Source organism: Poromitra crassiceps (genome assembly GCF_964638095.1).
Source record: "Poromitra crassiceps genome assembly, chromosome: 29".
Classification (NCBI taxonomy): domain Eukaryota; kingdom Metazoa; phylum Chordata; class Actinopteri; order Beryciformes; family Melamphaidae; genus Poromitra; species Poromitra crassiceps.
In genome coordinates, this window is record NC_139641.1 from 2,787,263 (window position 1) to 2,810,678 (window position 23,416).

General features: G+C 44.1%; 1 protein-coding gene and 1 pseudogene across 2 annotated transcripts; both read right to left on the minus strand.

The window, feature by feature from the left end:
* Positions 1–4,645: 4,645 nt before the first annotated feature.
* LOC310800270 (N-acetyllactosaminide beta-1,3-N-acetylglucosaminyltransferase 3 pseudogene) lies at positions 4,646–6,467 on the minus strand (annotated as a pseudogene). The gene is made up of 2 exons: positions 5,340–6,467; positions 4,646–4,831 (listed from the first exon to the last, which is right to left on the minus strand). The product of its transcript is annotated as an N-acetyllactosaminide beta-1,3-N-acetylglucosaminyltransferase 3 pseudogene (transcript).
* A 3,057-nt stretch (positions 6,468–9,524) lies between these two features.
* LOC310800272 (collectin-10-like) lies at positions 9,525–22,755 on the minus strand (the record flags this gene model as incomplete). The annotated part of the gene is made up of 3 exons (XM_083662846.1): positions 9,525–9,770; positions 11,667–11,878; positions 22,431–22,755. The coding sequence occupies 3 exons, from the start codon at positions 22,753–22,755 to the stop codon at positions 9,525–9,527; spliced, it is 783 nt and encodes a 260-aa protein (XP_083518972.1).
* Positions 22,756–23,416: the final 661 nt, after the last annotated feature.

A 23,416-nucleotide genomic window follows, 5' to 3' on the forward strand; every position in this document is an offset into this window, starting at 1 on the left:
ACACTGATGCCAGTCATGTGGGTGCAGGGGCCGTGCTCATGCAGGAGGACAATCTGGGAATCCACAGACCTGTTAGCTTCTACTCCAAGAAGTTTAACTGTTACCAGTTGAATTATTCTGTCATTGAAAAAGAAGCATTAGCATTGATTTTGGCTTTAAAACATTTTGATGTTTATGTTGGCGGTAGTACTCCTGTTACTGTCTATACTGACCACAATCCTCTGACTTTCCTCAACTCTCTGCAGTGTCCAAACCAGCGACTGGTTAGGTGGTCGCTCTTCCTGCAGTCGTACACTTTGGATATTCGTCATATAAAGGGGACCGAGAACGTGGTGGCGGACGCGCTGTCCCGGGCTCCCCAGGACTAAACCTGGGAGTGATTCTTCTTGTGGCTCTCCCTCTTGTCTCTTTGTTCCATTCCTTAGATGCTTCCTAGGTACCGGTTGCTGGTCTGGAGGCTTGTGACAAGGGAGGTTGGCCATGAGAGCGGTTCTGTGTTTTGGTCCTTGGTAATGTAGATATTTGTATATTCATTGTGGGTTTAACTTGGTGCCGTGGTTCCTTTTGGGACCCCGTTCTTATGGGGGGGGGTGTGACGGTCCCCTGTTTATTATTTATGTTTCACATTCCCACTGCACCTTCCCTTTGCTTTATGTAGTTTGTTTATATGCTTTGATTCTTATTGTCTTCTGTTTTGCTCTCAGGACTCTGGGAGGGCAAATTGGCTCATCAGCTAATTGGAGTGCACCTGGGCCCGGTGCTCACTCCAGCTTTAAAACTCTGCCCTCCTGGCTGAGGCTGTTAGATTTGATTTCATTCCTTTTTTCTCCCCACCCTGCACTCACCTCAACACTTTGGTTTATCCATGCAACACCCTTCACACACTACACTCATCCACACATGCCTTACACTACTGACTTTACTGATTCTCACATGTCATGGTTTATTTAGTTTGGTTTTGTTTGGGTTTAGTAAATAAATATTATCTTTTGAAGTTACACCGACGTTTTCCTTGTCTTTTGTTATGCCTCATGGTTCCCCTAGGCCAGGGTCATAACAATCTCTACACATTTTAACATACCGTCTTAGCTGGACATTTTAAACCAGTCGATATTCGTCTGTGCCAAAGTTGTAAAAAAAACTCACCCTACAAGAGTTTATAATATGGCATTCACATGGTGAGGGGTTCGTTACTGTTCATTAGGACTTTTTTCAATTCAAATTCAATTCAAAAAACTTTATTAGTCCCGCAAGGGGCAATTTAAGGCATGAATACTGCAAACAAGCTGTACTTTGTACACATCCAAAAACAATACAAAAAACAAGACAATAAATACAATAAATGACACTGATAAAGCAAGATCCCTGATTACAATGTATCCAACACCACAAAGGAATATAGGTGTCAGATCAATACAAATTAAATTCAGTCAATACAATCCAAGTGCATATTAGACTTGTTCAAGGGTTCAAATCAAAAGGTCAAGGTACAGACTTAGTCTAGATAAACTGACCATTTCTTGTACTGTGGCTGTTCACCAGTCGAATGGCCTCTGGAACAAAACCAAACTTCCTTCTGTTTGTTTTGCAGGCAGGCTGTCTAAAGCGCTTTCCTGATGGCATTAAGTCAAAACAGATATGAAGGACATGTGTGGAGTCATTGATTATTTTTGCGCGCTTTCTTGTGCACTATTAAACTGTACTAGGGATCTTTGTGTTTTGCCTATAATTTTAGAGCTATAAGGTTGACAACACCTTGCAGTCTGTTCTTGTCTTTTTGACAGAGGGATGAGAACCAGCAGATAAATGAAAATGTTAAAATACTTTCAATAAAGGAAGAATAAAACGTGGCCAGAATTCTCTGGTCGACTCCAAAGGAGTTTAGTTTACGAAGACGTCACAGTACAGACGCTGATGAGCCTTTTTTACAACAATATCTGTATTGTCACTGAATCTCAGTTTGTCATCAAACACAGTTCCCAGATATTTATAGTTCTGGACAATTTCCACATCAGCTCCGTGGATGGTTGTTGGAGCGATGTCTATGTGTTTTGGTGAAATTACCATTTCTTTGGTTTTGGACACATTTAGATCTAAAAGAGAGCGATCACACCAGTCTACAAAGTCTTGTATTATGGGGTGGTACGTCCTCCACCGTCACAGGGGACCTGTCCCCTCCGCTCGAGCTCTGCTCGCTGCTGTCGGGCGAGCTTGGCTCCTCGCTGTCTGAATCATACGCCTCCTCCTCTCGATCACTGTCCTCTCCCTCCGGCCCCTCGTCTCCAGTGTCGCCGTCGGAAGAGGGCAGCTTGATGTCAAAACATCGTAGGAGACCGACCGCTCTTTCAGCGGCGTCCTGCTGCTCTCTCGTTCTCCCCCCCCGTCGCTCTGTGATCGCCGTTGTTGGATGTGCTGCTTGCTTCCCTCGGGGATGGCCGGCTCTCTCTCTCTCTCTCGGTAGCAGCCTGTGGCAGTGGAGCTCCTCTCCCTCAGACCTCCGGCGGCAGCGCTGGACTCGATGCCGATCAGCGCTCTTCCTCTCCCATACAGCTTATGTAGAGCTTTCCTTGCTGCTGGTACTGCCGTTGCGCCTTTCTGCTGCCCGTCTGCTCCCGCTGCTTTGCTGGCTTGCTTGCTTGCTCCCCTTCTGCTGCTGCAGGCTGGTCTGAGCAGGGGCTGCCGTCTGTGGAGCGCGGACGCCCTCCTGTGGCGGATTTGTGCTCTGCCTGAGGAACTCGATCAGCTGAGTTCTCTCCTTCTCCTCGGCCACGGGTTTTCTCTGTGCTCGTGCCTTGTTGCTGTAGGACTGAGGGCACTGGAAGTAGCTGTGCCCTCCTCCTCCACACAGGCTGCACTCTGCAGCGTTGGTACATTCCTATGTCACCACCTGCTCTCCCTGCAGGGCTTGAAATTAACTTTTTTCACCACCTGCCAATATGGCTGCTAGATTTTAAAGTTACCAGCCAATTAGAATTTCCACTAGCCGAAATGTTTTTCTTGAAATAAACCAGAATATGAGTGGGTTAATGCATAAGTATCAGTAAGTGGCCCGGGATTCTCAAAGCCTGTGTTGAGGGTCACACGAACAAAAATGCACTCTTGAAGCTAAATAAATCCAAAACCAACAAGTTAATTATTTAAATTTCTACTTCAATGTAGAACAGTCATTTCTTACACATGAGATTACTTTTAGCCTTTTAGTCATAAAGGTTATTGAAAGATATTCCATATTCCAGACTGAAATGCTATAACAGAAGAGTATTGGCCAGAATGACATGAACATTTGGACACTTATTCAGCGGGTATCTTGCATGTTGCGTTCAGGTGCACTGTATTCCATCGCGGGCCACACAGGGGGCGCCCGCCGGGCCGCATGTTGCCCATGTATGGGTTAGAACCACAGAGATGTCTTTCAAGCGATCTTTATTGAGTATCAGGCAGAAGCAGTATACATCGTATACAGAAAGGGAAACATAGGACCAACAATACAATATCATAACGGAACAACACCTTGTTATATACCCCCCCACATTTGGTGTATGACATCGTTGGTGATGTCACAACGTCCGGGGAGGTATGACATCATCGGTGACCTCATAAAGTCACGTCTGCCATCACAGCCAGCCTAGACCGTCTGACATCGCTGATGACCTCACAGGTGAACTCTGACATCATCATCGATGATGTCACGGCGGTGTCATCATCATTACGTCGTTGGAGCCTTGGTTTGTGGGCGTCAATTGCCCCAAGAACAGGCCTGATGGTGGGCCATTACAGACCGTTTTCTACAGAACTCGATCAGCTGAGTTCTCTCCTTCTCCTCGGCCACGGGTTTGTGCTCGTGCCTTGTTGCTGTAGGACTGAGGGCACTGGAAGTAGCTGTGCCCTTCTCCTCCACACAGACTGCACTCTGCAGCGTTGGTACATTCTTTGGCTTTGTGGCCCAGGTTTCCACACCTCCAGCATTTCACCTCCTTACAGTCTTTAACCTGGTGCTCCGTGCTGCTGCATATAAAGCACCTGGTCACCTGACCCGGGTAGGAAATGCGGCCGCTGTACGGGCCGAGGGAGATGGAACTCGGTATGATCTTATGTTCGTTCTTTTCGTCAGTCTTGATTTTGACTTTGTAAAGCCGGATTCCATACCAAATGCCAAACTGGTCTACTGGTTTGTACGGTTGCTCAAGAATGTCACAGTATCGGCTCAGGTACGGCTCCACGTCATGGTCTGAGACCCGGCCAGTCCAGAACTTTACCAGCAGATTAACAATGTCAATGGAAATAGAAGATTCGACCTGCCATTGTTTCCATATGCCATCACTTGCCTGTGAGGCGTATTGCTCCAGGAAGCTGCGGAGCGCTGACTCCTGGAAGAAACACAGCCCGTGCTCACGTCGGTTTGTCATGGTAATAAACGAGTAAATGTCTTTTGCACTGAGCCCGTTTAACTTAAAGAGAAGCTCCTTCCCCACATAGTCACGCGAGGGAGGCTCATCTTCCCCAACAAACTTTAGTCTGGCCCAATTCTGAGCAAAGCGGGCGCCAAAGGACGCCATGTCCCCGGCCCGCCTGTTGACTGACTCACTCAAACTCAATTTGAATTGACTTTACATCAGAGAATCACTTGGGCGCTGACTTGGCGGGTTCAGGCGTGATGACTTCTCGGTACTTCACAGCAGAGAATCAGCAGGTGGTCCAGCAGGTAGTCCTTCAGGCTGTCTATGACACATTTCTTGGGAACAGGAATGATTATGGATGACTTCAGGCAGGATGGGACAACGTCTTGTGACAGGGAGAGGTTGAAGATGGTGGTGGTGAAGCCCCGTGAGAGCTGGTCGGCACATGGTAAATGGGTAAATGGACTGCATTTATATAGCGCTTTTATCCAAAGCGCTTCACAATGTGCCTACATTCACCCGTTCACACACCGAAGGCGGCAGGCTGCCACGCAGGGTGCTGCTGGCACAGCCATCGGGAGCGATTTGGGGTTCAGTGTCTTGCCCAAGGACACTTAGACATGTGGACTGGAGGAGGCGGGGATCGAACCACCGACCTTCTGGTTAGTGGACGACGCACTCTACCTCCTGAGCCATGAGGCACATGCCTTGAGCACTTTCCCCCGGTACACCATCTGCTGACGGGGGCCGGTGAAGTTTGTCTGGGCTGATTGTATCCCATCCTCTGAAGCTGTGTTTCGCCCCACCCACCTCCCCAGTCCACCACCAACGTCTTGACTCCTGAAGAATTCCCTACGGGGGGGATTCTCTATCCTAGTCTGAGCAGATGCCCTCCTCTCTCACCACAAGGAGAGAGGCATCTTACCACCACGGAGTCATTACGCCAACGTCCTTAAAACATTTCAGATTAGGGTCATGTATTCTATCCCACATTAGATATATCTGATATGTCTGGAATCTGTGTACCAGTAGAATGTCTCTATAATAACAAGGGTCATAGGTGTCTAGTTTCTTAGAGGGGAGGGGCAGTCCTGCAGTCTTGACAGCCATATGTGAAACAGGTGCGAGTCCTGCTTTGGCCATACATATCCCCATGTAAACATCATCAATGGGAAGAATGGTAATGGACTTGGACATGTTGTATATGACCATGGCTGTATAGCCAGACAGGAGGAAGCCTCCACCCCCACAGTAAGGGGGGTATGAGTCTGACTTGTGCACCTGTACAGGGATATAGTACTTGCTCCCTCGGTCTCGAATGGGTCCCACATAGTGGATCAGATGGCCGGCAAAGAGGTGTTTGCTACCGTTATTGTTGTTTTGGCTTTGGAGATAGTCCACCATGTTGTCTGTGTGGGCAAAGACGTCATCATCGCCATTTAGGAGGAAGCGAGCCTGCGGACAGTTCCTCCCCATCCATTCCAGGAAGAGTATTTGCTTCAAGGTGAGGTTGTAGAAGGAGTCATGGAAGTCCCATTGCAGAATGTCATTGTGTTCATGGTGCTCCAGCTCCAGGAGCTTGTTCAGCCTCTGCTTCCCGAATCCGGCACCTGCCGTTCCTGAGATGAAGATCCTCCTGATCCACACATCATTGTGTAATCTCTCGTTGGCCCAGGTTTTGCGCAGGACTTCTCGCCGGTCGTAGTTCTCCGGGGAACTTTTAATGACCAGCAGAAGGAAGACTTCCACAGATTTGTCAGCTCCTCCGCATTTGTCAGGAACGTCCAGCAGCATGGGGAAATGGCGACAGTGACGGTGGTAGAGAAAGTCTTGGATGTGACCGGGAAGAGAGGTGAAGCCTGTGATGTTGGCTGCAGACATATTTTGTTGACAACTTGGCCAGGAATAAACATAGGAGCTCCTAATGGTGGCTGGCCTGTTTTGACCGCTATCCTTTCTCACATATACCTGGAGGTGGTTGGTTACATGGTCAGCATCATCCCTCCAGAGATAGACGACCAAGAAGAAAGCTCCAGTCAGCAGAAAAGTAATTGCCCTCTTCGGTTTCATCCTCCTTGATACTCTGCAGCTGCGAAACAAAACCATGTTTTCACGTCAACTGTTAAGCTGGGGTCAGGTGGTCTACGTGCAGACACTTGATGGCCAACGTAACTAGGATAACTGGAAATGCTGTAGCGCTTGATAAGGTGGATCTGCAGCGTTCGAAGCTGGGGAAACTATGAACGAACTGTTGATGGTCAGCAGAGCCAATTCTTATAGGGCCTGAACGTGACATCACATTGCGTTATGACCTCATCAGTGATGTCATAATGTGGAGTTGTTTGTACGACATCAGTCCAGAGGGAACATCCGAAATATGACATCATTCATCACTGTCGACATCGTAGTAGGAATGATGACATCATCTAACAGTACCCCTCCCTCTACATGGCGCCCAGCCAGATGCAAGGAAATCCCGAATGAGCGTAGCGTCAAGGATGAATCGGCGAGGAACCCAACAGCGCTCCTCGGCGCCGTGCCCCTCCCAATCCACCAGATATTGAAAACCGCGGTAACCCTTTAAAATACAGCCCGCAAATAACCATGTAGTTATACTATAACTACGGGGTACAAGGAGTGTAGTTATAGTATAACTACGGGGTACAAGGAGTGTAGTTATACTATAACTACGGGGTACAAGGAGTGTAGTTATAGTATAACTACGGGGTACAATGAGTGTAGTTATAGTATAACTACGGGGTACAATGAGTGTAGTTATAGTATAACTACGGGGTACAATGAGTGTAGTTATAGTATAACTACGGGGTACAAGGAGTGTAGTTATAGTATAACTACGGGGTACAAGGAGTGAATTTAGACTTTAACTAGAGGGTAACTGTACTTATAGTATAACTACGGGGTACCACACTGTACTTACAGGGTAACTACGGGGTCTTGGGCTGTATTCTAAAGCAGGGGACCAATTTTGTACTTATAGGCTAATTACGGGCTAACACACTGTACTTATAGTGTAACTACGGGGTACAAGGAGTGTAGTTATAGTATAACTACGGGGTACAATGAGTGTAGTTATAGTATAACTACGGGGTACAAGGAGTGTAGTTATACTATAACTATGGGGTACAAGGAGTGTAGTTATAGTATAACTACGGGGTACAAGGAGTGTAGTTATAGTATAACTACGGGGTACAAGGAGTGTAGTTATAGTATAACTACGGGGTACAAGGAGTGAATTTAGACTTTAACTAGAGGGTAACTGTACTTATAGTATAACTACGGGGTACCACACTGTACTTACAGGGTAACTACGGGGTCTTGGGCTGTATTCTAAAGCAGGGGACCAATTTTGTACTTATAGGCTAATTACGGGCTAACACACTGTACTTATAGTGTAACTACGGGGTACAAGGAGTGTAGTTATAGTATAACTACGGGGTACAATGAGTGTAGTTATAGTATAACTACGGGGTACAAGGAGTGTAGTTATACTATAACTACGGGGTAGAAGGAGTGTAGTTATAGTATAACTACGGGGTAGAAGGAGTGTAGTTATAGTATAACTACGGGGTACAAAGAGTGTAGTTATAGTATAATTATGGGGTACAAGGAGTGTAGTTATAGTATAACTACGGGGTACACTATGATTTTCACATTTTTTGGAAAGGCTCTGTATTTGCATGATATGCTGCTTCTTTATCATCAGTAGTTTGCACAATCATATCAATAAGTTGAAGGAGACTGCAGTCCCTGGCTCTAACTCAATCAGATAAACAAGTTGAAGGAGACTGCAGTCCCTGGCTCTAACTCAATCAGATAAACAGGCACTTGGTCAAATCCCAACTGTCTCACTCTTTATGCTTTCAAAGCAGACGTAGCCCAAACTGAGAAATGTATAGACTAGATGTGTTTTGTGTTTTCAAAAGGAAGTTTTACGTCTGGCAGCCATGTCAGAAAGGCTTCCATCATCACAATGCCCTGTGCATATCTCTGTGGAGGTCCGGCGGGACTAGAATGGATGTATGGCATTTTTTAAATGGAAACTGTGTAGGAACCCTGCAATTCAAAGTTTGAACCTGTTTATCATTAATTGAAATCATAAATTATTTGAAGTTCAAATCGGAAACTCCCATGTCCTGAAAGACAGTACAGCAGTATTTTGAGTGTAATAAATATTCCCACCAGCAGGCTGTGCCATATCTTCATCTAAGCTCTGTCAAATTCTGAGTGGGGCTCAATAATCAGGTCGGTGGTGGTGAACTGGTGATCTAAAGCAGGAGTTTGATTGATTTCAGGTGACAACAGGCTTTAATATATCAGAGCTGTCAATGTCAGACAAGTAGACTTGATGGGATTCAATATCAATAGACGTACATTTCAATATTTATTTTCATGTGCTACAATTTGAGAGGTACATTATGAGTCCACATTGTAGTCTGTACATTTCATAGTCTTCCCCCGATGCGATGGTGTAGTAGACTATGCAACCCATGCAAGACAACCTCAACCAATCATAATGCGGCAAAATTGGTGCTGCCACAAATTCATTTTCAAATAATCCATGTCCCAGTAGTAATGTAAGTACTCTGAAACTATATACAGTGCATTGCCAAAAGAAAAATCCCCGTACATTTATTTTACGTGACAAATAAGGTGATTCTGATTATGAAAATCAAATAGTAATGTGTGAAATGTCCATTTTATACAAAACATGCATATTTCAACTTTCACAGGCAAATCTTGAGTATAGAATTGATCAGTATTTAAACAACTTATCAGATAAGGTGGTTCTCTAACTTTTCTTTCTGCTTCAGTGCCGCCTTTCTCTGATTTCTGAATCCAAGTACCCCCTTTTACCTGACCACAACATTTTGCTTAGAAAACGGCAAGAGAAAACCATATATGATTAAATCAATGAATGATAACCCTTAATATTATATGAAGAATATAACATTACAAAATAAGCAATGTAGTGAAAGAGTTGCAATTAGTGGCTCCTGAGCAATGGGCAGATATATTTTAACGTTTCATTTATTTTCACGATTCTCAACTTGTTCCATTTTCCCCCTTTCAAGTAGCCTCCACGTAGCCCAGTTTGGAAACCACTGCTTATGACAATGGCAAGGCAGGAGGGATTCCTCCTCCTGCTCCTCTTCTCCTGCTCTTTGGGAACTCACAGATGAAGCACAAGGGCAGCTCACACTGGACCCCGGCCCAGGTCCCGGTGCTGAGCAGCTCCACGCAGCTGCCATTGGTGGGCGGAGACATGTTGGGATCTAGCTGCGCCCCTTGACCCCACGCTGCGAACCCTCGCAGAGGGCTGGAGTCTGCATACACATAAAGACTTGCTCCATCCTGACAAAACACATAATAATACAGCAATATTTAGATGTACCTCATTAAAACAGGTGGGAGATAATAATACAGCAATACTTAGATGTACCTCATTAAAACAGGTGGGAGATAATAATACAGCAGTACTTAGATGTACCTCATTAAAACAGGTGGGAGATAATAATACAGCAGTACTTAGATGTACCTCATTAAAACAGGTGGGAGATAATAATACAGCAGTACTTAGATGTACCTCATTAAAACAGGTGGGAGAGGATAATACAGCAGTACTTAGATGTACCTCATTAAAACAGGTGGGAGATGATAATACAGCAGTACTTAGATGTACCTCATTAAAACAGGTGGGAGATAATAATACAGCAGTACTTAGATGTACCTCATTAAAACAGGTGGGAGATAATACAGCAATACTTGGATACTTGGACATTGTACACGTCAGAGTCAGAGGTGGCCAGTAAGGATGTTGTGGTCGGGGTGGATGGAGGCGGGGCATAAACAGCAAGCCTTGCACACCGGAGGGCCGTGTTGGATCCCCATGCTCCAAAATTTACATTTCAACTAAAGCCCGACCGATACTGGATTTTGGAGGCCGATGCCGATACCGATATTAGGAAGTAAAAAAAATCCGATATCGATATATCGTCCGATATTCTTATATTATATAATACACCATTATATTACACAATTCTCTTGCAATGATCCCTCAAATATCAAACACTTGACAAAGATATGACTTGACATGACTTGAGATATGTAATGTAGGGAGGATATTTTACAGCTTGATAAGCTGATTGATTAATAAACTTGACATCAATGCAATGAAACAGTAAACTGAACTGGGAATTTAATAATGATAAATAACTAGAAATACAAAAACACAAATAGAACAAATATAAAATATAATTTGAGTTAAGAAAAAAGATCAAATATACACAACATGTTGTCTATAACTTGGAAAATACAAAATAAAAAAATATCGGCATATCGGCCAACGTATCGGCCGATACCGATATATCGGTTATTGGCCGATAATATCGGTGGACCGATATATCGGTCAGGCTCTAGTACAGTATGTACAGTATGTATTAGGGGTGGGGGAAAAAATCGATTCACCTAAGTATCGCGATTTTTAATGTCACGATTTTTTGGATCGATCTTTTATTCCAGAATCGATAATCGCAAAAAAAAAAATTTTTTTTTTTTTTTGGGTGCTTGCAGTCAGGCCACTCACTGAACAGCAGGCCAGGCGCCGCCTACTGGTTTACTAGTGGTTTTATTACTTTATTAGTTAGTCTGAAGTAATAATTACACTTCAGGGTTAAAGTGGGTGCATCTCATTGTAAAATTGGACTTCAAACGGCCCAAATCTGGCTTCAAACGGCCCAAATTTCACGCGCGTTGGCCCATATCGGCCTGGCCTGCTTGGTATCTAATGCCCGGCCTGAATTATGATCCCAGTCCGCCCCTGTTTTTAACTATATCGCCCAGCCCTACTCATGATATATAATATACAGTCTCTAGTGTATGATTCAACTTTTCCCATGTTCTAATCTAGTGTAAAAAAGCAAACAAACTGAAAAAAGAAAAGAAAAAAATAAACAAAAATCGCAATAAATCGTAATATCGAATCGCAATAATCGTAGAATCGCAATACTTAAGAATCGCAATATAAATCGAATCGGCACCCAACAATCGTGATAGTATCGAATCGGGAGATAAGTGAATCGCCACAGCCCTAGTATGTATGCATGTAGGTTTATTGTGATGATGTTGTCCTGTGCTGTGTAATGCATGTTGGAAACAAGTGTTTCAATCAATCAATCAATGAATCAGTAGCTTGGAGCCCAAGACAAGTTTCCCTGTGGGACAGTTAAAGCATATCTTATCTTATCTTACCGTGGCCTTGCCCTCAGCCTGCAGCCTGATATAAACGGTGGTCAGTCCTGCATGACTGACATAGTCGGCGATGAGGCGGTTGGCGCTGCTGGTCTTGGGCATGGCCAACATGCCTCCTCTGAGCTTACAGTTCATCAACGCCTCTCGGAACCTCCTGGGCTCCTTCACCAGCAGGTAGAACCTCTCGTCTGTCTCCCTCAGCCCTAAGAGGACTGGGGAAGCACAGGGGAAGGGAGCGGACAGTGGAGAGACAAGGGGCCATATATTACATCCAGTGCAACCGTTCTCTTTGCTAGTTTCTAACACTCAAAATCTCCCTTTTTATGCCTCCGCCGGCGATAGCCAGGCCGGAGGCGTTATGGATTTGGGTTGTCCGTCCGTCCGATGTTTGTTAACGCGATATCTGAGGAACTCCTTGACAGAATTTCATCAAATTTCCCTCAAACGTCGACTTTGAGTCAACGATGAACTGATTAGATTTTGGTGGTCAAAGTTCAAGGTCACTGTGACCTCACGAACGTCATTCCCGAGTTTGTTAACGCAATATTTCAGGAACGCCTTCACGGACTGTCTTCCAATTTGGCTCAAACGTCGACTTGCATGCAAGAATGAACTGATTAGATTTTGGTGATCAAAGGTCAAGGTCACTGTGACCTCTCGAACGCCATTTTCAAGCTTGTTAACTCATTCATGGCCAGTTTAGGACTGCCAATATTTAGCACAGGCCAAAGATTTTCATAATTGTTGGTCATCTTTCAAGACCCACAGTAAATTATCTATTAGCACCAAAGTGATTTGCAATACTTCAAAATGAAGATGTACGTCTCTGGGTTCACCAGGAAAAAAAAAGTGAGCTTTTAGCATGTTCTGTACTCTACTTATAGCCATTTATATACACCCTGTTTTCACCAAAAAGGTCTCTCTGAGAAGAGAAATTGCAGAAAATGGCGTTTTTGTAAATCATACAATCTCAGGCAGAACTCGCTCTCAATTCTTTTATTTTGAACTGTATTGACATCAGACATGTAAATATTATTCGTTATGACACAAATGACAAAAAAAAAATATATATATATATATATATACATGAAGTGCTTTTTTTACAATCAAAAATACAGTTTACTCACACACACACACACACACACACACACACACACTCCTTACCGCGAGATCATCCGGGTCCTGTCGCATTGGAGTCAGTCCAGTCTTCCTCGCTCTCGACAGGAAAGTGGCCGTGCTGCTTCGCTCTGTGTGAAAGCCATTTCTGTGGCGAGGCTGCTGTTCTCCTCCTCCTCACACAGTTGTGACTCCGTATTGGGTGATAGTCACAATTTTAATCCTCCAGTGGAATGCAAGAAGTCTGATTGCGAATGGGCAGGATTTTAAGCAGTTCATTTACAGTAGGAGGGAGAAACCAGACCTGGTTTGCATACAGGAGTCATGGTTAAAACCAAATCTAGACTTTATAATAAAGGGATATGTGGGAATAAGGTGGGATAGGAAGGATGGGGTAGGGGGAGGATGTGTCACCTTTGTGAGGGAGGGCATTCCCTATAGAACTATAGATGTTGGAAATGAGTTAGAGTGTGTGGGTGTGGAAGTGTGGGCAGAAAGGAGGAAGCTGCTGGTTATAAATTTCTATAATCCATGTAGAAAGTTAGAACTCAGTAAGATGGAGGAAGTAGGAGGAAGTGGAGGTAGCTATGTATGGTGTGGGGACTTTAATGCACATAATGTGTTATGGGGGAGTGACAGAACAGATTACAATGGGCAGGTAGTGGAAGAATTGTTAGATGAGAATAATTTAGTAAGTTTGAATGATGGAAGAAGCACAAGGATAGATGTGAATTCTGGGAGGGAATCTGTGTTGGATTTGACATTAGTTTCTAATACTTTAGCTCCATTGTGTGAGTGGCAGGTGTATCAGGAGGGGACTATTGGGAGTGATCATTTTCCAATATTTACTAGAGTAGAAATAGCAACGGGACAGGTCACAGAGAGCACAGGGGGGAAGTGGATTTTTGGAAAAGCTAACTGGGGGAAGTTCATGAGTGAGTGTGAAATAAGTCTACAGCAGGTTAGTGACAGTATGAATGCAGAAATGATGAGTTGTGAAATAAGTGAGGGTATAATATCAGCGGCATTAAGTTCTATTCCTAGAAGTAAAGGAAGGGCAAAGAGAAAACTAGTTCCATGGTGGGGGGGTTCCTCTGCCTTTCCGACATGCTGCCACTCCGAACGTTAACTTCCATTATTCGGACTGGCGGTCGTTCACCTTAGAAGCCGCAATGCCGACCTTAGGTTTAGGCGTGGGGGTGGGAGAGGTTAGGTTTTGGGTTAGGGTCTGGGGGAGGTTAGGTTTAGGCATGGGGGGAGGTTAGGTTTGGCGTGGGGGCTGGGAGAGGTTAGTGAAAAACGGGGAATATAGACCCCCTTTCTGAGTGCCGATATTTCGGAGTGGCAGAACGTCGGAGTGGCAGCATGTAACCCATGGTGGGATGATAAGTGTAAGGAGGCAGTAAAGAGTAGAAACAAAGCATTCAAACTGGTTAAAAGAGCTCATAATTATCAGCATGTGATACAGTATAAACAAGCTCAAGCAGTGGTTAGGAGAACAATAAGGCAGACAAAGAGGAAGTATTGGAGGGAGTTCTGTGGGACGATAGGGAATAGCACTCAAATAGGAGAAGTCTGGGGAATGGTAAAGAAAATGGGGGGAGATAGGAGGGAATGGAGTTATCCTGTGTTGAGCTCGGGAGCAGGTAGTGAGGTAGCAGTAAATAATAAGGAAAAGGCTAAGCTAATGGTTAAGACCTTTGTTAATGTACATAGCTCCAATAGTTTGACAGAGGAGGGAAAGAGAGGCAGGGAAAAAACGAAAGCTGGAAATATGGAGGCTCTAAGGAGAAAGGAGAGTACTGAGAGTGAGATGGATTTACCATTTACTATGGGGGAGCTGAGGAGAGCATTAGCAAAAACAGGAATGAGTGCACCAGGGAGTGATGGAATATGTTATATAATGGTTAAACATTTAGGAGAAGGGGAATTAGAGAAGGTGTTAATGTTATTCAATAAAGTATGGAGGGAGGGGAGAGTCCCTATGAGCTGGAAGGAAGCCATTATAATTCCAATCAGGAAGCCTGGGAAAGACCCTAGTAACCCAGGAAACTACAGGCCCATCGCTTTAACATCCCACATCTGTAAGTTAATGGAAAGGATGGTCAATGAGAGGCTCATGCACTTTCTGGAAAGGAGCGGGTTGGTGACAGAGTATCAAAGTGGCTTTAGGAGAGGCAGGGGGACAATGGATTCAGTGTTGTGTTTAGAGGATGAGATTAGGAAAGCGCAGGTAAATAAGGAGATAGTGGCTGCAGTGTTTTTTGATGTAGAGAAGGCGTATGATATGTTGTGGAGGGAAGGGTTGATGATAAAACTGCATAGGATGGGGGTGGAGGGAAATACTTTCAATTGGGTTATGGATTTTCTAAGTGGGAGGGTTATCCAGGTTAAAGTAGGGTCAGAGGTTTCAGGGAAACATGTGATAGAAAATGGTACTCCCCAGGGGAGTGTTATTAGTCCAACGTTATTTTCAGTTATGATAAATGATATTTTTGAGGGTATTCCAGCAGGGATGGGGAGGTCGTTGTTTGCTGATGATGGGGCCTTGTGGAAGAGGGGAGGGAATTTAGAGTATATAGTCAAGAAATTACAGGAAGGGATAGATCGGGTGGAAAGATGGGGATTTGAGTGGAGTTTTAGGTTTTCGGTGGAAAAAACTAAAGTTATGTTCTTCACAAATAAGAAAATTAGGGAAGCGAGAAGTTTGAAGTTATATGGAGTTAATTTAGAAAGAGTAGAGTGTTTTAGGTTTCTAGGAGTACATTTTGACCCCAAGCTAACATGGAGGGAACATATTGCTAGTGTAGTAAAGAAGGGTAAAAAAGTCATAAATGTAATGAGGTGTCTTGCAGGAGTGGATTGGGGAGCTGATATAGAGTCAATAAAATATATATATATAGCATTAATCCGGTCAAGAATAGATTATGGGTGTGTGGCATATGGGTCAGCAGCTAAGACTGTGTTGGGACAGTTAGATGTTATTCAGGCTCGGGCTCTGAGGATTTGTGTAGGGGCAGTGAAAACAGCACCAGTGTGCGCACTCCAAGTTGAGGCAGGAGAAATGCCGCTGGGGTTAAGGAGAAAACATCTGATGGCTAATTATTGGATAAATTTAAGGGGACATGGGGTAAGTCATCCGACTAAGGGGGTCTTGGAGGATTGCTGGGAGAGGGGTAAAGGTCAGAAAGGAAGTTTTGGGTGGGTAGGTAGTAAGGTGGCAGAGGAAATGCATATTCATGAGGAAGAGTTTGGGCCAACGCTGTTGTGGCCAGTGAGACCGGCGTGGGCGTTGAAGGAGGCGAGGGTGGACATGGGCATTTTGGAAATAAAGAGCAGGAGTAGACAGGTAGATTTAGTGCAGGAATTCTATAGTCATATGAACAGGGAGTATGGGAACTACGTGCAGATTTTCACAGATGGGTCTAAGGATCCACAGACACAGGTAACAGGGGTGGGGGTGGTGATTCCCAGTAAGAGGATAGATATCAGTAAAAGAACATCAGATTATTTAAGTGTTTATGCAGTTGAGTTAGTGGCAATTTTGTTAGCGTTAGAGTGGGTGGAGGAAGGGGTGGAAAATAAAGTAATAATTTGTAGTGATTCAGTGGCAGCGTTAGTAAGTATTAAAAATGGAGCAGGGAAAAGTCATCAAGAGTTAGTATATGAACTGTTGTTTGTTAATTCAAGGTTAGATAGGCAGGGGAAAATTATAAAGTTCATGTGGGTGCCAGCTCATGTAGGTATCTCAGGTAATGAGAAAGCAGACAGGGCAGCAAAGGAGGCGATCAGGAGAGAACAGGTGGACATTGACATCAAACTTTCAAAATCAGAGGGGAAGAGCATAGTATGGAGGGAAATAGTTACACAGTGGCAACAGCAGTGGGATAGGGCAATAAAAGGGAGACATCTGCATAGTATACAAAATAAAGTGGGAGTGGTGGGGAATAGTGGGGCTAATAGGAGTGAACAGAGAGTCATAGGTAGATTGAGAATTGGTCACAGCAACTTAAATGGAACACTTAGTTTAATAGGGAAGCATCCAACTGGGCATTGCAGTCAGTGTCAAGTTAGGGAGACAGTGGAGCATGTTCTGATCTCATGCAGGAGATATGAAGCAGAGAGGGTGATCATGATGACTGGACTGCAGAGACTGGGACAAATAGAGGCCAGTGTGAAGGCTATAATGGGATGTGTGGGAGTAGTGGAGGGGAAGAAAATAGTGGTCAGTTTTTTGAGAGGAACTGGACTGTTAAAAAGACTGTAATGGAATAGGGGAACAGTGGATGTATTAGTCCAGAAGGAGGCGGTAATGCAACATTTTGGATGCCAACCGCCGTAAAACTAAACAGAAGAAGAAGAAGAAGAAGACGTTACTCTGCAGAAACTACAGTAACAAAATCACGAATTGCTCTGTTTTTGGAGCTCTGCATGTCTGTGTTTGTCTAGTTAATGTGTTAACGTTAGCTAACGGCTAACATTCGCTAGTTAGCCAACCAACCAGCAGCTAACATTAGCTAGCTAGCTAGCTTACCGGAAGCGATATTTTTTTTGGATGACGGCGAAGGCATAACCCACCCCTGGCCCTCTCTGCCTCTGATTAGTGGCAGCGTTATAAACCATAGATATGACTATATTAAAAACATAAACACACTGGCCTCTTTCATGCAGGGAAGCGTAACTGCTGTCTGTCTGTCTGACCCACTGAGTCTGACGGTCTGACCACAGACTGTAGAAAGAGATGTAATGCAGGATAGCCAAGCGAATGTGTTTGGATGGAAGTTTGACGCTAGGCCAATCAGAGGCAGAGAGGGGCGGGTTATGCCTTCGCCATCATCCGAAAAAAAATATCGCCTCCGGGACAACAACGCTTCCTACCCAGCGTGTGCACGTCTTTCCGACAGGGGTGGTTGTTATGGCAACTATCAACAACAACAACTACTACTACTAACTACTACAAGACATAAAGACCGAAATAGGCTACCTTGTTAATGTGTCTGTCGGAGACACGGCCTAACGTTAACATTTAATATGAGCCGAATATCAGCCTGCGCTCAGCTATGTAGCCTATACAGAAAGTAAACCGGATATTCAGGTGGGTTGTGTGACAACCTGACGGTTGTTATTGTTGTCAAGTTAAAACTGTCTATATAAACACTAGTAGCAGAGAGTAGCAGTCCCACGCCAACGGCTTTGTTGTCTTCCTGCAGCACGTGCGCGAAGCAAATAAGTTTGTTTTCAACTGCCATAAAACACAAAAGACGTTTTGCAAGAATGGAGAAAGACAATTCTGTGAAGTCACTCAAAACGACGCCGTTTGAGAGACGGACTTTACAGGAGAAGCATCGAGTGAAAGAGCCTGGACCAGATCACCCTGAGCTCGCCATTAAACAACAGGCTACAGACAGAGGAAGAAAATACACTCGGGTCTTTTTCAGCTGGAACTAAACCACTAGATGCACTGAAGTTCATCTGTGAAAATGACATGGCATCCGTTTTTCCAAATGCTTGTATAGCATTACGAGTGCTTCTCACCCTCCCGTTTCAGTTGCCTCGGGAGAACGCCATTTTTCCAAGTTGAAACTAATAAAGAATTACCTTCGGAGCGCAATGAAACAAGATAGACTGAATGGACTGGCCACCATTTCCATTCAACATGATTTGGCACAGAAAATCGACATGGAGGAGGCAGTTAGGACCTTTGCTGCGATGGAGGCACGCCGTGTACACTTCTGAAAGGTAAGAATATAAGGCTCTCTCTAGTTGTAATACAGAAATCTGCTGTTTACTATATAACTTGATATCATGCTTGCTGCTTGCGCTGCCATGCGCACATTGTGTGTGTGTGTGTGTGTGTGTGTAGTGCGCGCTTTACGCACATAAGAAAGTTATGTGCTATTGTGAAGCTGTGTGAAGCGTTAACTTACTTGCGCCGCCGTGCGCACCGTGTGTGTGTGTGTGTGTGTGTGTGTGTGTGTGTGTGTCAGCACTTTGTGATGACAGGTGTGTATAACAGGTGTGTGATGACAGGTGTGGGGCAGGTGGTCGGGTTTTTAAATGGCTTTATTGAAAATTATTCAGGTACAAGTTATGCAGTCAATATATTATGTTTTCCTTTTAATTATTATTATTTTATTTTATTTCTCTCTATGTTTTTATCTTTTAATTTTTATTATTTTATTATTTTTATTTTTACTTTTACCTCTGTAGCACTTTGGGATTTGGTCAAAATGAAAAGTGCAATATAAATTCAATTTATTATTATTATTATTATATCAAAACAATACAGTTTTTCTTTTCCTTCTTTGTTTATTTTTTAAACATAATACATCAATCAATTCAACCATATAAAATAAATAACAAGAGCCAACAGGTGCCGGGGTGTCATGGGTCTTCCAGTTCGTATGTCCATTGTCCCGTTTTTTCCAGTTCTGATTTGATAACGACCACCTCACACGGGATGGAGAGCTGATGTACAGTAATAGCACACCTCGTCCTCCACAACTTGGCCACCACCACACATATCACTGTCCAGAGAAAGTCTTGGTGTGGTCTAGGCAGTTTCTCAGTACAAGACAGCTTTAGACAGTAAAAGATAGCTTTATGATTCACAGTGACATTTAAACATTTTTTTTTCCTTTTCTCCTACACAGCTGGATCTTTCACAATTTAAAAGCAGATGCTCAATGGTCTCGTCTTCATTAGTTTTGCATGGGGCACTTTGTTGTTTAATAAAGCAGCACCATTTCACTGCCATCCCACAGCTTGTCTGCCGACGGAGGCCAGCCACATTATATCTCTTTTGTTTTCAGTAGTGTTTTGTGTATTTGACTAAATATATTTTTAATACAAACCTGAGCTTTCTGCGCCATCCAAGTGTGTGTAGGGGGAAACAAAAACACCATATAGATCTCTACACATTTTAACATACCGTCTTAGCTGGACATTTTAAACCAGTCGATATTCGTCTGTGCCAAAGTTGTAAAAAAAAACTCACCCTACAAGAGTTTATAATATGGCATTCACATGGTGAGGGGTTCGTTACTGTTCATTAGGACTTGTGGTGGTACGTCTACCGCCACAGGGGACCCATCCCCTCCGCTCGAGCTCTGCTCGCTGCTGTCGGGCGAGCTTGGCTCCTCGCTGGCTGAATCATACGCCTCCTCATCTCGATCACTGTCCTCTCCCTCCGGCCCCTCGTCTCCAGTGTCGCCGTCGGAAGAGGGCAGCTTGATGTCAAAACATCGTAGGAGACCGACCGCTCTTTCAGCGGCGTCCTGCTGCTCTCTCGTTCTCTCCCCCGTCGCTCTGTGATCGCCGGTGTTGGATGTGCTGCTTGCTTCCCTCGGGGATGGCCGGCTCTCTCTCTCTCTCTCGGTAGCAGCCTGTGGCGGTGGAGCTCCTCTCCCTCAGACTCAGATTCAGATTCAGATTCATTTATTTAAAGAATGGGACTTTACACATTAATGAACAGTACAGCCGTACAGTAAATATGCCAGGTTGTAGCCCAAGGGCTAGTTTCCACCTGTAGTCCCATGGCAGGTTGATGTAGTCATGAAAGCGAAAGAAAAATTAATAATACAACAAAGATTAAAAGTACAGAAAGTTAGTAAAACCAAAAATGATTAAAACACACAGTTAATAGTACCAGAAAAAAATTAATAGTATAAAAGGTTAGTGAAACCTAAAATAAATCAAATAAATAAAACACACAGAGCATGCTGCAAAACATGGCAAAAGATCTGTTAAGTATGTTAATTGTGATCACATTGTTGGTTTGATCTGAGCCATATTTTCAACTGGCCTTTGAAGGTGGCGAGACTCGGGCATTCTCTGATCGAGGGAGGTAGATTATTCCAGAGAGTGCTTCCCATGAAGGATAGGGTCTTCTGACTAAAGGAAGTTTTTCTAAAGGGGACCTCACAGACCTTGTTCGTAATGGCCCGGGTGACACGGGTCGAATTGGCGGTCGCACGATATTTGATAAAGTCAGCAAGAGGAGGCGGCGCCAGTCCATGTAGAACTTTGTATATTAGACAGGCAGAGGTGAAATTTCTAAAGTTCTCAAAACTTAGCATGCCATATTTACGTATGATATGGCAGTGGTGATGAGAAAAGGGTTTTTTATCTAGTATTTTCAGGGCTTTTTTATAGAGTAGTTCGGCTGGTTTGAGGATGGTTACTCCTGTCAGCGACCAGCTAGTTATACAATAGTTCAGATGCGAAAGGATCATTGAGTGTAAAAATAAAAACGCAGCGTCTGTGGACAGACAGCTCCTTATTTGTCTGAAATTATACAGGTGGAATTTAATTTTTTTGGAGATCATTTTAATGTGATTGCTGAACGTTAAATTGGAGTCCAGCATCACGCCTAAATATTTAAACTCGTTAACTACTGATAATTCCTCTGACCCCAGGAAAACATTGGAGCGCGAAGGTGCAATGTTTTTTTTAGAAAAGAACATACAAACGGTTTTTTTTGCATTCAGCACGAGACAAGATTTAGTTAGCCATGCCTGAATATGAGAGAGAGCTGAAGATAGGACACGTGCCGCCTCCACTGGGTTTTTAGCCCTTGTGAAAATAACTGTGTCGTCAGCATAAAGCTGGACATCTACATTAAAACAGTAATCTGGAAGATCATTAATGTACAGGGAAAAGAAAATTGGGCCCAAAATTGACCCTTGGGGGACCCCTACTGGACAGCTCAGGTAAGGGGAGCTGACACCGCCAACCACAGTGCACTGCTCCCGGTGAGACAAATATGATTCAACCCATTTAATGGCCTCAGCAGAAAAATTGAAGCTGGACAATTTAGAGAGGAGCACACTGTGGTTGACGGTGTCGAATGCCCTCTTAAGATCGAGGAACACAGCTCCCACACAACCATCCCTGTCCAAGGAGCCTTTTATTTTCTCCAAGAGCAGGACCAAAGCAGAGTCAGTTGAGTGGTGTGGACGAAAACCAAACTGCATGGGGTGCAAGGGGGTCTGGCTCGTCTCAAGAAATTCTATAAGTTGTTTAGCGACCCATTTTTCAATGATTTTAGAGATTATCGGTAAAATACTGATGGGTCTGAAGTTGTTCATGTCAGATTTATCACCAGCTTTGTAGATTGGGGTAACTGAGGCCAGTTTCCATGCCTTTGGGACGGTTGAGTACTTAATGGATAAATTAACTAGATGCATAATAGGTGGCGCTAATGTCTCTTTATTTAATTTCAAGAAGCTGGTGTTAAGACCATAAACATCTTTAGCCTTAGAGCTGTTCAAAGCACTAATTATGTCAATGACCTCAGGTACAGAGATTTCCTGGATGGTAAAAATTGGTACTCCATTGACTGTAGGGTTATTCACCATATTTACAGAGCATGTGGATACGCCAAACTGTTTCGAGATGTCATCAATAGATTTTATGAAGAAGGTGTTGAGTTTTTCAGCCAAGGTGACAGGGTTGCTCACCAGCCGGTTGTCGACATTTAATTCCATAGCTTTAGAGTCCTGTTTCATTTGTTTACCTGTCAGTTTGCTAATATTTTGCCAGATCTTTTTGCTGTTCCCCCTTGCACTTTCCATAACAGTAACAAAAAAGTTACCTCCGGCGGCAGCGCTGGACTCGATGCCGATCAGCGCTCTTCCTCTCCCATACAGCTTATGTAGATCTTTCCTTGCTGCTGGTACTGCCGTTGCGCCTTTCTGCTGCCCGTCTGCTCCCGCTGCTTTGCTGGCTTGCTTGCTTGCTCCCCTTCTGCTGCTGCAGGCTGGTCTGAGCAGGGGCTGCCGTCTGTGGAGCGCGGACGCCCTCCTGTGGCGGATTTGTGCTCTGCCTGAGGAACTCGATCAGCTGAGTTCTCTCCTTCTCCTCGGCCACGGGTTTTCTCTGTGCTCGTGTCTTGTTGCTGTAGGACTGAGGGCACTGGAAGTAGCTGTGGCCTCCTCCTCCACACAGGCTGCACTCTGCAGCGTTGGTACATTCCTATGTCACCACCTGCTCTCCCTGCAGGGCTTGAAATTAACTTTTTTCACCACCTGCCAATATGGCTGCTAGATTTTAAAGTTACCAGCCAATTAGAATTTCCACTAGCCGAAATGTTTTTCTTGAAATAAACCAGAATATGAGTGGGTTAATGCATAAGTATCAGTAAGTGGCCCGGGATTCTCAAAGCCTGTGTTGAGGGTCACACGAACAAAAATGCACTCTTGAAGCTAAATAAATCCAAAACCAACAAGTTAATTATTTAAATTTCTACTTCAATGTAGAACAGTCATTTCTTACACATGAGATTACTTTTAGCCTTTTAGTCATAAAGGTTATTGAAAGATATTCCATATTCCAGACTGAAATGCTATAACAGAAGAGTATTGGCCAGAATGACATGAACATTTGGACACTTATTCAGCGGGTATCTTGCATGTTGCGTTCAGGTGCACTGTATTCCATCGCGGGCCACACAGGGGGCGCCCGCCGGGCCGCATGTTGCCCATGTATGGGTTAGAACCACAGAGATGTCTTTCAAGCGATCTTTATTGAGTATCAGGCAGAAGCAGTATACATCGTATACAGAAAGGGAAACATAGGACCAACAATACAATATCATAACGGAACAACACCTTGTTATATACCCCCCCACATTT